This window comes from Pseudopipra pipra, chromosome 1 (genome assembly GCF_036250125.1).
Source record: "Pseudopipra pipra isolate bDixPip1 chromosome 1, bDixPip1.hap1, whole genome shotgun sequence".
NCBI lineage: Eukaryota > Metazoa > Chordata > Aves > Passeriformes > Pipridae > Pseudopipra > Pseudopipra pipra.
Genome location: NC_087549.1, coordinates 92,327,194 through 92,340,568, shown reverse-complemented (window position 1 = coordinate 92,340,568; position 13,375 = coordinate 92,327,194). Strand labels below are relative to the sequence as shown.

At 42.8% G+C, this 13,375-nt stretch overlaps 2 protein-coding genes across 10 annotated transcripts in view; both read right to left on the bottom strand.

Moving 5' to 3' along the window:
• Nucleotides 1–392: 392 nt before the first annotated feature.
• LOC135419315 (E3 ubiquitin-protein ligase RNF144B-like) lies at nt 393–5,251 on the bottom strand. Its single transcript, XM_064665592.1, has 4 exons — nt 3,599–5,251; nt 2,631–2,775; nt 842–931; nt 393–643 (listed from the first exon to the last, which is right to left on the bottom strand). Exons 1-4 carry the CDS (start codon nt 3,853–3,855, stop codon nt 503–505), a joined length of 633 nt encoding a protein of 210 aa, XP_064521662.1. The 5' UTR covers nt 3,856–5,251; the 3' UTR covers nt 393–502.
• Nucleotides 5,252–12,771: 7,520 nt separating this feature from the next.
• The window catches only part of LOC135419237 (E3 ubiquitin-protein ligase RNF144B), an 88,749-nt gene continuing 88,145 nt past the window's right edge, over nt 12,772–13,375 (bottom strand). For all 9 annotated transcript variants that reach the window (XM_064665539.1, XM_064665559.1, XM_064665508.1 and 6 more), the window contains 2 exons: nt 13,221–13,310; nt 12,772–13,022 (listed from right to left, as the gene is read on the bottom strand). In XM_064665539.1, coding sequence (XP_064521609.1) covers nt 12,882–13,022; nt 13,221–13,310 — 231 coding nt within the window. In that variant the 3' untranslated portion in view covers nt 12,772–12,881. The remainder of the gene's footprint in view (nt 13,023–13,220; nt 13,311–13,375) is intronic.

Here is a 13,375-nt window from a genome sequence, read left to right as displayed (position 1 = left end):
ATGGTTTGTTACCTTTAACAGGACACAAGCTGCCAGGCAGAAGAATCTAATCAGGCTTCTCCCTCTCCCTCTTTCGCAAAATACCCAGAACTTTCTGAGAAATCTGAGTGTCACCAAGAACCAACAGAAAGCACAACAGGAATGACTGGGTCTGCAAAGGCAGCGTAACACTGCAGGAACAAGTCACGTGCAGCTGATGGAAAATGGGAAAGTTCCAGCAGTCTTGGAAGGTGTCTCATATTTATGGTATGAACTAGTGAATGGTGTCCTGGTTTCCTTTTCAGGAAGCAAAAGCCCACACCATACATACTGCACAATAATCTAGATCTTTCCCACACTAGGATTTGTTAGTGATAGACTCGCCTGTAAAGAATAGGCACTTATCCCAAGAATTGGCAGACAAAAAGGAGCATTTTTTGGTAGGTGTGGCACCAAAATACAACCAATGTGCTTTCTCACATACATATGCTGTATGGGTGCAGACTCAAACAGACACAGAGTTTTAGGTTGTTGGTGGGCTGTGGTTTTTCTTTTTGCTCCGGCAAGATTTGCAAATGCAGCAGATGATGCACGGAGATGCCACGAGCAGCAAGGGAGAGGTCACCAGTGCTATGATACCGAGTCCAACGAGGATCCCCACAACCTGAAAGACATGGTGGTGAAAAACAGGTATTGAGCTAATGTGGAAAATAAAGGACACGTGTGCATGCATATGTATAGCATAAATCACAAAACAGATAGATGAAAAAACAAAAATAATCCTCTTGGTCCTTCCCTGAAGGGTAAAATCTCTTTGCTTCATGTGTGCATGAGAGCTCTGCCCAGCTGGCTGGGAACACACCTGAGTTCTGTTCCACATCACTGAAGCCCGCGAGTGGCCGAGCTTGTTTCTGCAAGGGCCTCTGTCGTAATGGCGTAAGAAGATATCGTTCTGAAAAACAGAAGGAGAAGCTCTAAGAGCAGGTTATGGTACTGCAGGGAGTGCTTCAAGACCAGACTGGAAACACAACCTGCCTGACACTGCTTTAAAATTGCCGGCTGCCAGCAGACAAGTTCTCCTGTCTTCTAAATCATTACCTAGACAAACTTCTCGTAGTTTCAAAAATTGGTGTATGTTTGGCACCTCAGCTGTCAGCCAGCATCTTTCCTCCCCCACTTTTAAGAAGTGTACGTCTCTGAGTTGCACCTATTGCACAAGAACCTGCTCTGTAATTTAATGATAATAAAGGGGCCTGAAAACATCAAATATCTCTGAAAACTGGCAAGGTGAGGGATCATCTCCCTGAGGTGTTTCTGCTTGCTGTTCTCCTGCTGTACTTACGCTTCATAGCCATTTTCTTCCTAGACTTAAATGGAAAATTTAAAAAGTAGAAAAATCCTGTTTCCCTTCTCTTTTCTCATTAAGACTTACTAAATTACCCATTTTTTTCAGAAGGTGACTCACACCCTCCACTACCCTCCCTCAGCCAGCTGTGCTGTAAGATGATGCTGCTTCCCCTTTCAGTTTTCAGCCCTACTCTCTGCCTTTACACCTATTGCCTTTATCTATGTCCTGAGTTCCTGTAACCCTGCACATTTAGAAAAACCACATTTGAATCCCACAACTACAGTTGCTTTTCCCTTTCTCTCTTTGAACTGACAAAAACACAAAAAGGGCGTAGCTGCAGAGCTCTGACAATCTGACAGTCTTCCACTTCAGCACAGTGTTAAGCAATCACCCTGTACTGTATGTACTCTGAAGCAAGCTGGAAGACTCACGTTGAAAAAGCATGCTCACCCACACGGAAATGGGACACAAGACTAAGTGAAACCTGTTTAGCATGACGAGTAAAGAAAGGATGAAGAATGAGGAAGTCTCCTTGTTTGCTGGCTTCAACAGGAGTTGCGGTACAAAAAAGAGGACAAGAAAAGCCATGCAGCACATAACATTTTGTTTCAAGTGCTTGGTAAAGTCCTTTTCACACTCCCACAGTTATTAGTGATGTCTGTGCCAAAAAGGCAAACTGCCATATACACGAGCACAGTACTTCCGGGACTCTTAATCCTGCTAGGAAACCTGAAGTCCACACGAGTTGAGACTAGTTTGCAACCCTTGAGAAACCAACAGGCACTTCACAATCCAGGCTCATAATCCAACATTTTTATCCTCAAGCTTCCCAGCCAACCAGTCTCTTCAGCAAACACAGTCCATGAGCTCTTAAGCACTCTACCATGGAACAACCTACTTCACCCAGTATCATACCAGGTTTTGAACAGGCTGTGTCCTTTGTTGTTGAAGCAGGTGGAAGACACTTATTTCCCCTCACTCTCAAGCAAATGGGTTTTAACTACTGGAAGAGGGAACAAGAGCAAGGTGTTGCTGGAAAGAACCTCCAGAAAGCAACCAGTCTGTCTTATTTCCCTCAAAGAACTAGCATGGGACCCACAGATGAGGCTATAACCCTTCAGGGGGAAAAAAAGGATACTGATACAAATAAAAGCCCTGGGTGAAAGATGAGAACGAAATTGAGTCAGAAGCTGAAGGAAGCCAAGATATTTGCTAGGACAGCAAGGAATTAATGAGGAGCTTGGACAGGGCCTCACACTAAGCCCAACCCCATTACTCCAGGTGTTTTTCCTGCAGCACTTACATCCAAATTCTGTAGACAGTACCAGCAAAACGTGTGCTTGCAGTTCTTGCACATCATCTGAGCACAGCCCTCGTTTCGCTCAATATAGATCCGACAAACTGGGCACTGCTTAATTGGTGCCTCTGTCTCTGTTCCAATAAGGGATCTAGAAGAGCAAGGAAACATCACAGTGAAACCTAAATGCAATTACTGTTGATATTCCACTGCCTAAAGTATACGGGGCTTATTTTCCAGAGCATCTAGTGGTGTTGTCTTAATGCACTCAAATGTGTGAAGCTTCTTCTGTTCAGTACCATACCTTGACATATACTCACTACTAGGTGTTAAGATATAAATATTACATAAAAGTGAAACTCCAGTGCCTTGTCCTTTTATGCTACATAAAACCAACCCTCACTACACCCACAAATTAACTACCTGTAGCATTACAACTTAGGACTTTGTTACAGACAGCTTGCACAATTCAGTTAACAGGACTGGATTATGCAACTCAAAGCACTGTCCTTGTCTGAACAAAATCAGCTGAAACTCCACCAAAGCCATCAATCAAACCTGGAGAAGAGAAATCATGGCAAGAGCTTTCTAGGAACTGCTTATCCAATGAAGTCTCCAGCAAGCAGAATGCTTAGATTTTATGTCTTTCAGTTCTTGCAAAAAATTATCAAAAACTTTGAACACACAACTAAACAAAATCTGATTCTGAAAATAAAGATGGAGGGCCAGACACATGACATAATCTAAGCACAAAAGTGCTTTCTTGCTGTAGATTAATGAGTTCTGCAAGCTTGTCAATAGGTTATTTGCACCTAAGCAAAATGAGCTAAAATCAGGTTTCCCACAGCGCATGAAATTTACACTCTGTGTAAGAGTTAAGGTTTGTCTACGGAGGGATTTTAGAAATATTAAGCAGGGGCACTGTGACAAAAAGAACCAAAAGAATGTATGGCCTCCACGGACTCCTCTCTTACCCCTGCTCGGTTGGGACTGGAGTAGGTTGGTTTTCCTGGCACAGGTGCTGCAGGTGCCAGGCCTCCTTGCAAGAGGAGCAGAATGTCAGGTGGCAAGCCGGGCACTCCACCGGCACCGGTGCTCTGGGCTCGCTTGCTGCAATGTGGCACACGGTTTGGCAGTCAGCTGTGGGGCACCATGTTCTCTGGGGGTCCAAGTGCACTTCTGAAAGGCAACACAGAGAGAAACAAAACTGTTTATACAGCCTCCTTTTCATTCCAGTGACATGTGCCTAGGCATACAAGACCCAATTCTACAAGCGGGTGTGGAAGCCAAAGCGCTCCACGCCCACGCCCACAGGGATTTGAGCCTACTCTTCCTTAGGCAGGTCTGCAGTTGCACTCTGCTAAGGCAGCTGCACTAAAAGCAGCACAAGAATAGAAATACACTACACAGAGCATATTCTTTGCCTTTTTAGAGGGAGGTCCAAAATACGAACCTAAGTGCTGCTTGCTGACAAGCACGTGCCTTTTGTAACACTAGGCTATTCCGAGTCTTTCGTATGTACAAGCCATGTAGTAACTGCTGTGTCAACAGCAGAAGGACTGTCATTCAATTAATTTCCAGTCGCTTTCCATGCCCTATTTACTCCCCTCTATCTGCAAACTCCAATTAATATTCACTGTATGATGTCATCACTCTTTGTCTGCTAGTGAGCTTAGAACAATAGTCAAGATTTGGGGGGGAGGCACTGAGTTACAGTCATCACCACATGGCAGCAAATGATAATTGTTGAGTCTCTCTCTCCCTTCCTCAGCTTTATTCAAGAAATTTGGACTTGCAACAAAAGACCCAGCGGAAACACGTTCACTGTTGTTCAGTTGCTGCTCAAGTCCGTGAGATGCAGCTGAACACTCACACCCTGCAGAGCCTCCCTAGAAAAGACCTGTTGTGCCTGCAGGAGCTACCCGTCTCTCATCCTCCCCTGGGAGTTCTCTGGTACCACCACTGCGAATAATTAGGTGGAGGGCATGTCTCAGAAGCAGGTGGAAACCCTGACTGTGAGATGGCAAAAGCCATTACAATGTACCTCCAGCAGACAAAATGTTGTCCCTCCTGAAATAAAAGGCTGCACAAGAGCCTCACATACATGTTCTCTGGAAAATTTGGCTGGAACCACAGAAGGATGATCATCTTCTCTGCTGACTGCAGGACACACAGGTACTCAATGCTCTGACTTCAGGTCATTTCTGAGTCTGTGCCAGAGTGCTCCAACAGATGAGGAGAATTTCTATATCCATGCCAAAAGTTGTTACCTATAATTTAGGCAGTGCCAGCAAAACAGCTGTACCACCTACCTTCAACCATTTCATGAATTTAGTTGCATTGATTCCTCTTATTCTTTTGCCCATGTTTCCTTTGCCTCCAAAAACAAACAAGGATTTTGATTTCCACTGAATGAAAGACAGAACAAATTAGCTTGCAGCTTCATTTGTGGGGAGAAGAGAAGCATGGTCAAATAAATAATTTGTCATTTTTACATACTTTTTAGAAGTACTGTCCTAACTGAGCTGAATATCAGTGCTGAATTTATTCCGAACAAACCAGTGGGGGAAAAAATGTATATGCATGACCAAAATTTTGAGCTGTAGGTGACAACAGTAATATTCTCCTCAATCTTCATTCTGAAAACATATTCTCAGAGGCTATACTCTCAAAACCTTTCAGATAATCTATTGAGGTGAAAAGCCCTCAATAGGACATCTCACCCAGTTGGAAAATCCTACCTTCGGGTGCTGAATAATTGTAGCTAAGCTGGAAATATTTAATAGTAAATATCCCTTTAATATGTGATGCTCAAAAAACACAGCTGGGATTGTCTCTCATAAGCACTGCAGGATGTGGATGTTTGGGAAAACTAAGGAACATGTATTTCTGAAATTACACATCAGGGTGTAGCCTTCCTTCAGGTCCTCTGGAAACACAGAGCTGGAGGCCCCATTCTGCTGCAAGGACAGGCAGAGCTGAGGGAACAAGGGAAGAGAAAGCAGCAGACTTTTCCTCCTGCAGCCTGCCACACATCCCCCATCTACAGCCTCGAGTAGCTCCAGCTCATCCAAGTTGCTCCTGGTACACCCCTAGTCAAGGTCTCCAGTAGATTTTGCAGTGGAGCAGATTTATAGTAGTCCTGTATCCCACCTACAGACAGGGAACACCACCGCTGCCTGCACGGTGCTGCAGCAGCACTCAGGAGCTAACCCAGAGCCTGCCCCATGCTCTTTAAAAGGATTTTAATTCATTTATTCTTGTGAAAGTAAATAAGAGTCAAGATTCTGATCCCATCTCCTCTACCCTCTTTTATCCTCAAAATTTCCATTAAGCACCTTCTGATGTATTCAAATTCTTTCCATAAATTCCCTAAGTTATCTTTTTAAAGGCAGTTAAAGATTACAACAAAATGAGACAATGTCTTTACACTATTTTTTTAATGTTGCACATTTTAGAACATTGGAAGAAAAAAAACAAAGTAAACCTTAAAGACAGAAAATAAATACAATTTTTATGAATATATGCAGATAGAGTGCAAAAAATTGCATCTGTAAAACATTTAAATGCTGAATCATACAACAAAAAAAATTTACAAAAGCACTTATTTCTTTGTACATGTCAGCTTTCCTCTTATAAACACAAAAATATTTTAACAAATCTTACAAAGATCAAACCCTTTTGCCCTTCACCAGGAGAAAAGTGGTGAAGAAAGTGTATTACCTGGAGGAAAAGAAGAAAAAAACTCAGATAAACAAATTGTGAAAGCCTGAAGAGGTACCAGGTAAACAACAAGTAGACACTGAGGAGGGGTCCATGACCACTGCCAGCTCACCACAGTGCACAGAAATGCACCTTGGTATCAGACTCAAACACTTTGAACCACGTATATTTAAAACACACACTTTGTCGAGAAATAAGCAATGCTGGAGCACTCAAGAGCTCTCACGAGGCAGCCCTTGGTGCCTGCGATGCTAATGCCAGTGTGATAAATAACAGTTCTGCTTCTTTTCATTCCCAAGCCTTGCCCATTAGGCAAAGCAAATGCTTAGACCAGCTGAGCTCCAAATAGCCCATCTGAATTGAAGTTTCTGTGAAACGGAAACAGCCAGTACCAGAGACTGGAAAACAAAAGGAACAGAGATTTGCTGTGGAATCTGAGGACTTTTAGGGGTGAGTGGGTAGCTATGGAAAGGGCCAGCTTGAGATATGGCCCCTGGTTAAACCCATGAGAAGATGGCCCAGCATCAAGGCTGTGGTGCAGTGCCAGCCCAGCACTACACGTGCCACAGAGCTGGTGGCACTCGAAGCCTCACCCGGCTGAGCCCCCTGTGCACCACATCTACCGCATGGGCCCCAGAAAGCCATAAGGGCAGCTCAGGCACCTTCCTGAAATTTGAGCAACTTACTGCATGTTCAACCTGTCTGGGATTTCCTGGCACTTGGCCACCAGAAGCTGCAGCTTCTGTTTGGACATCCAGAAGGCACAAGCAAATGACTGAAGTCCTTAATTTTCATCCAAGAAAAAAGAAAGCCTCTTGGGAAAAACGAAGAAAATGAGTTAATGTCCTCTAAAAAGATGCTGGACTTTGTCAACCAGTATCATCTTGCATAGCTCAGATCAAGATGGTCAATAAAATTCATTGCCAGGAAACTACCTTTCCTAACAATAGACATTTGCTCAATTCAAAGAATTAATTAAGGGATCACAAAAGTCCCTCTGATATAACTACAAAATAGCAGGAAACATTTACTGTGGACTGCACCAAATCATAGGAATTTACCTTGCCAGGAGCACCATGACCTTCTCCAAAGAAATCAGAACAGGGAAGGCTTCCAGTATGAATGCAACTAAAATAAATCCGTCATATGATAAAAGCAATGATACTTCAACCTCAATATTTTGTAATTACTAATTATAAATTATATATGCATCATATAAATTATAATAATAAATTAAAAACACACATTGGTTCTGAGAAATTTGAGAATAGTGACACAAAACAGGCCTTTGGGCTTCCTGTTCAGCAACACCATTCAGCTCTCACTTCATTACTTTACTAACTAAAGGACAAATAAAAATTAGACTGAAGTTTTCCAGAATCTTAGCAGTAAGTTCATCTTCCAGCAGACCACGGAAGAACAAACTCTTACTGTTCCAGGAAAGGTAAATTTTCACATCTTTATTGCCAGCCACATGAGTTAGGGTCTGATCCCACACTCATATGTGAAAGTTTATAACCAGAGTTAGTTTATAACTGGAGCACTCTGTTCGACTGTTTCAGTGTATTTTTAAAACTATCTTCCTGTACAAGTATATCCTAGAAAGCCTCCAGAGAGTTTGAAGCCCTAAGCTGTGGATCTATACAAGAGAAGCTCTTTTGATTTATATAATAAAAATATGTATATAGGATGTAGATTTTTAATTTTTTTCCCCATCACATTTCCAAAGAAGTCTGCCTGACAATAGAAGCATCTCTCCTGTGAAGTTCAAAAGCTGTAGGGCTCCTTCACCTACGAGCTCTAACAAAGCAGTTCTTATCTAGGTCTTACAAGACAACTTTTAAGCCTGAATGAGTTTTTCTAAACAAGACAAGTCTGAAATTTCTATCTTTGCTCAGTTATCGCAGCATCAAATTTCTTACTAAAACCTGTGAGAAAATTGTCGGAAGGTTTTTATCCTCATACAAAGAAATCTACTAACTTCACTCTAAGAACCTTTGGCCTGAGATAGAGGATGAAAAATATGATCATAAAAGGAAGTAGTTTGAGAAAGAGTGACTGGGAGAAGGAGATTACAGTGCAAAACAGATTTCAAATTTTTAAAGCAGCGAGCACTACAGCACAACCACCCACTGTGATACCAGAGAACAGAACAGCCAAAACTTGATTTCATTGTCCCATTGTGGAAATGCAGTTGATTTCTGTCCACTTGTATATTTCCAAGCAAATATGGAACTAATATCCAGTTTCTCTTAGTTCATTCAAGTAAAATGTATGTACATTTTAAACTTATCTTTGGACTTTATGTCATGCTACTGGACAGACAACAGTACGCAGCATTCAGCATCATTAAGATGCCCATTAGGCAAAGAGAAACATTCATTACTGTTACCCCTCATGCCCTTCTTTAGGGTAGGCAACCCCATGTGGCAATAATAAATCCTCACTTACTGAACTGACCACCTCTCATAGTTCTAGAATAAATACTACAGGGAAGTGCTTATGCTATAGCATGACAAATATTTTTAGGAGTAGATGGGTTTGGGAACAGGTATCATCATCCTCATTTTAACACAAGGACTTGGGATGCTGAGTGGGATCCTCAGCTGTATTTGACACAGACCCTGTTACTGATGAGAAATACTGTGCAATATGTGGCCATGGAGATCTGGGGCCAGGTGAAGTAAAAATCCAGATTTCTAGCACTGGTCTCTAATTTTAGGAACTGACCTTTAGGCATCTAAAGTCCAATTTTCATAAGGGGTGAATGCTCCTAGTTCAGAGGGAATGGAGTATTTGCCACTTCTGTTCTCCAAGAGAGACATCTGTGAATGCTCTCAATGTCACATTAATGGCCTAAACCCCCTCAAGTTCTCTCTCAGTGGTTAAAGGTGCCAGGATAAACTGTTGATGATTGCAGGGTGGGCGATGTGCTCCTGTGTGGTACCCTGCACTGCCACAGCCCTGAGCTCTCCTCTGGCTGCTACCCTCATGTCAGCCACCTGCCATGGGGGGAAGAAGAGAGATGGGAAGGGGAGTGAAGCCTGGCACTGACATGCACCAACCACATCACTAAAATGGAGTTCAGCAGGGTGGATTTACAGATACATTGATTTAGAAGAGTCACAAGTCGTTGGAGTCCTGCTTTTGTTTCTTTCTCCCTAACTTCTATTAGTATTATTTGTCATGCTTGCAATAAATCTTCTACAAAGTGACTCTAATGTTTCTTTTAAAATTAAAAATCCCAAATGACACAAATCAAAAACCAACTCTGCACAAAGATTCTTGCTAAAATGATTCTCAGGAAACTCTGTGAGCATGACCAGCTGGTGTAAAATAGCTGCCTTCTGGAAAAGAAGGCAAGAAGTCTCTACTGCTCCCAGCGCTTCAGCACAGGTACTGCTCTACTCGGCAGAGTTAGGATGTCCTCATGTGCTGGCCAGGTCAGGGTCTACTTAATGCACATGCTCAGTGAAAAAGCTAGGATATATAGGGCAGTGGACACGGCCTTTTAAAGAAAATAATGGTTGTAAAACTTCAATTTTTAACCTCTAAAGTATTTCCAGAACTTATTTCTAGGTCAATTTGCGGCACTTACACAGCCAAAGGAAGGTGTGCCTGCAGTACATGCTCTCCTTATCCAGCTTTTGTGTAAAGACTTCCATTTACAGTCTGTGCCACTTCTACCAATCATACAGATTTCTTAGATGCCTGGACTGGTGCTTGGGTTGCCAGGATGTGTAAACTCCTGCATACTGAATTTCGACTGCTTTTTGTATCCTCACTAGGCACCTGACCTGGCACTGGCAACCAGACATTCACAGGGAAAAGGAATACCTTCCTCCTGCTCCATAGGAATTAGCCTCTGATGGGGAACTAAATGCACTTAAATCGAGCACTTAAAAATAAACCGAATGGTGTTGTTTTCCCAGGCTTTACAGCTAGGCGTGTGTGCCATGCTTTTATGAAATACTGTTCTTCAAACTGTTTAAACAAATTCCCACTCTATGGAGAGATCTGCATTAGCTTTAGAAAACACCTAAAGAACCAAAAAAGGTCAAACTTGTCCATTACTGGATTCTGGGCAAGACAGCTGCCTTCAGTTGCATTTCTTTAACAGAGGGAAGAACTTGACTGGTTCATTAACACAACAGTAGTAATGAAAAAAATACCAGACACCTTCGTCCCATTAGGCATTTTAGCAAAAACAGGCCAAAGGAAAGAGGGAGAGGATGAGGAAAGAAAGTAGACTAGCAGAGGGTGTGTTGGTCATGGCTAAGGTCACAAAACATGAAAAACCCACAGATTTTAACATGCAGAGGACATTGGGACATTGCAACGCTGGTGATGGTTAAAGAGACCGTACAGCTCCTACATCTTTGTCCTTGAGGCTTCATTAAAGTAAGACTCACATCTTCAAGTCCATCAATCAAATGGAAATGACAGTAGTGCTGTAAAAACATAGGTAGAAAAATAGTGCAAAGCCAAGGGTTGGACACCCTATAATCTGTCACAAGTACCCCAAAGCACTACCATTAGTGCTCTTGAAGAAAACACACACAGAAAACATCCTTTATTTATTATAAATGGCGGTTGTCTGCATTGCACTCTCTATTTAGAATGTACTGATTACCTTTGTGCTTCCCTTCAAAGCCGTGGATGAAGAATAAATAGAGCCTTTCACACTGGTGAGCACTGCCTGCCCTCCAGTCAGGACTGGTAGCAAAGTCAGACAGCATTTATAAAAGAAATCAATTAAAAAGGAAAACAGACAGCATCATTTAAGGCCTTTGTCCTTGCTAGTCTGCTCAGCAGACCACACTTTCTTCTTAAAAGAAGAACACCTACCACTTTTGTGACAGTAACCAGAGAGCAGAGGGAAACAAAAAGAAGGTCACATTTCCAGCTGCCAAGAAGGCAAAGTTCCTGGGGCTCAGCCAAGCACAACAGCACAGACACTCTTCGCAGCACTCTTCAGGTGACCTGCACTGTGTGCCTGGAGAAGGGCAGCCTGGCAGAGTGTGAGCCCAACACAACACTCAGGCTGAGCATCTCATTTAAACCTTGCAGCCCTTAAGGAAAGGGGTTTGGAGTTACAACCAATTACACAGTGCAAACTCGTATCTGTTCCCACAGATATAAAATGCACAGGCAGGAGTGCAGAACAAAAGCACCACCAGCCCCAGTTGTGAGGAGCAGCAGCCAAGAAGGAAATAAACTCCAGGGAGCAGAGCCTGATCTCGGCTACTCCTGAGCAAGCCTGGAGTAACTCCAGCTCTTTCAGTGAACTTATACAAGTGTATCTGATACCAGGGTCTGAATCAGTTTGGTGATGAGGTGCAAAATTAAAATGAAGGGTTTGTTAAATGACAGCCTTCCAGATTTAGTGTCACTGAAAAATATTGGTAACAATGTTTGTTAACCTTGAGCAGGACAAAACAAACACCCTCCAGTGGATGGAGCTCACATTTACACAGCATTTCCCAAGTATTCTCTTCAGCAGGTCCATAAGATTTTAAAGGAGGGCTTGCCTTAGCCTGCTCTGAGTAACTTTTAACAGGGTTCCTGCTGACCCCCCATGTAAACTGTGGAAAAAAATACACTGACTGCCCAGAAAATACATTGTACATATGTACCCCATATATCCATGCCCATGCAGCCACGCTATGCTCACACAACCAAGATCCCAACACTGTGCACTGAATGGGAACTGTATCATGACCCTTCTGAAAATATTAGCTTCTTGGTGAGTTTGCTACATCCATGTTACTGACAAAAGGCATGCCCAGTGACAGGGAAATATGCATACTCCTCATATTTCATGGTAGATATGTTGTGTTGGAACCGGAAGAAACAGCAGCTTTCTCAAGGTAGTCTGGGCTCTCAGAAGAGAGCCTGGTCCTAGTTGGAAAGAGTTTTGTTGGTTTTTTGCTTCTGTAATTGAGATCAATAGAAAAAAGCAAATTGATTTCAATGCTGAAAGAAATGCCATGGCAGCCAATTGACAGGGAACTACTAAACCCCTTTTCTTAATGGTTTGTTACCTTTAACAGGACACAAGCTACCAGGCAGAAGAATCTAATCAGGCTTCTCCCTCTCTCTCTTTCACAAAATACCCAGAACTTTCTGAGAAATCTGAGTGTCACCAAGAACCAACAGAAAGCACAACAGTAATGACTGGGTCTGCAAAGGCAGTGTAACACTGCAGGAACAAGTCACGTGCAGCTGATGGAAAATGGGAAAGTTCCAGCAGTCTTGGAAGGTGTCTCATATTTATGGCATGAACTAGTGAATGGTGTCCCGGTTTCCTTTTCAGGAAGCAAAAGCCCACACCATACATACTGCACAATAATCTAGATCTTTCCCACACTAGGATTTGTTAGTAGTAGAATAGCCTGTAAAGAATAGGCACTTATCCCAAGAATTGGCAGACAAAAAGGAGCATTTTTTGGTAGGTGTGGCACCAAAATACAACCAATGTACTTTCTCACATACATATGCTGTACGGGTGCAGACTCAAACAGACACAGAGTTTTAGGTTGTTGGTGGGCTGTGGTTTTTCTTTTTGCTCCGGCAAGATTTGCAAATGCAGCAGATGATGCACGGAGATGCCACGAGCAGCAAGGGAGAGGTCACCAGTGCTATGATACCAAGTCCAACGAGGATCCCCACAACCTGAAAGACATGGTGGTGAAAAACAGGTATTGAGCTAATGTGGAAAATAAAGGACACATGTGCATGCATAAGCATAGCATAAATCACAAAACAGATAGATGAAAAAACAAAAATAATCCTCTTGGTCCTTCCCTGAAGGGTAAAATCTCTTTGCTGCATGTGTGCATGAGAGCTCTGCCCAGCTGGCTAGGAACACACCTGAGTTCTGTTCCACATCACTGAAGCCCGCGAGTGGCCGAGCTTGTTTCTGCAAGGGCCTCTGTCGTAATGGCGTAAGAAGATATCGTTCTGAAAAACAGAAGGAGAAGCTCTAAGAGCAGGTTATGGTACTGCAGGGAGTGCTTCAAGACCAG

Coding starts and splice junctions, on each gene's coding strand:
- LOC135419315 (XM_064665592.1), bottom strand. CDS start 3,855: ATGAAAAGGAGGCTGTATAAACAGTTTTGTTTCTCTCTGTGTTGCCTT. Junction 932..2,630: donor ACTGTCTACAGAATTTGGAT/GTAAGTGCTGCA, acceptor TCTGTTTTTCAG/AACGATATCTTCTTACGCCA. Junction 644..841: donor TGATGTGGAACAGAACTCAG/GTGTGTTCCCAG, acceptor CATGTCTTTCAG/GTTGTGGGGATCCTCGTTGG.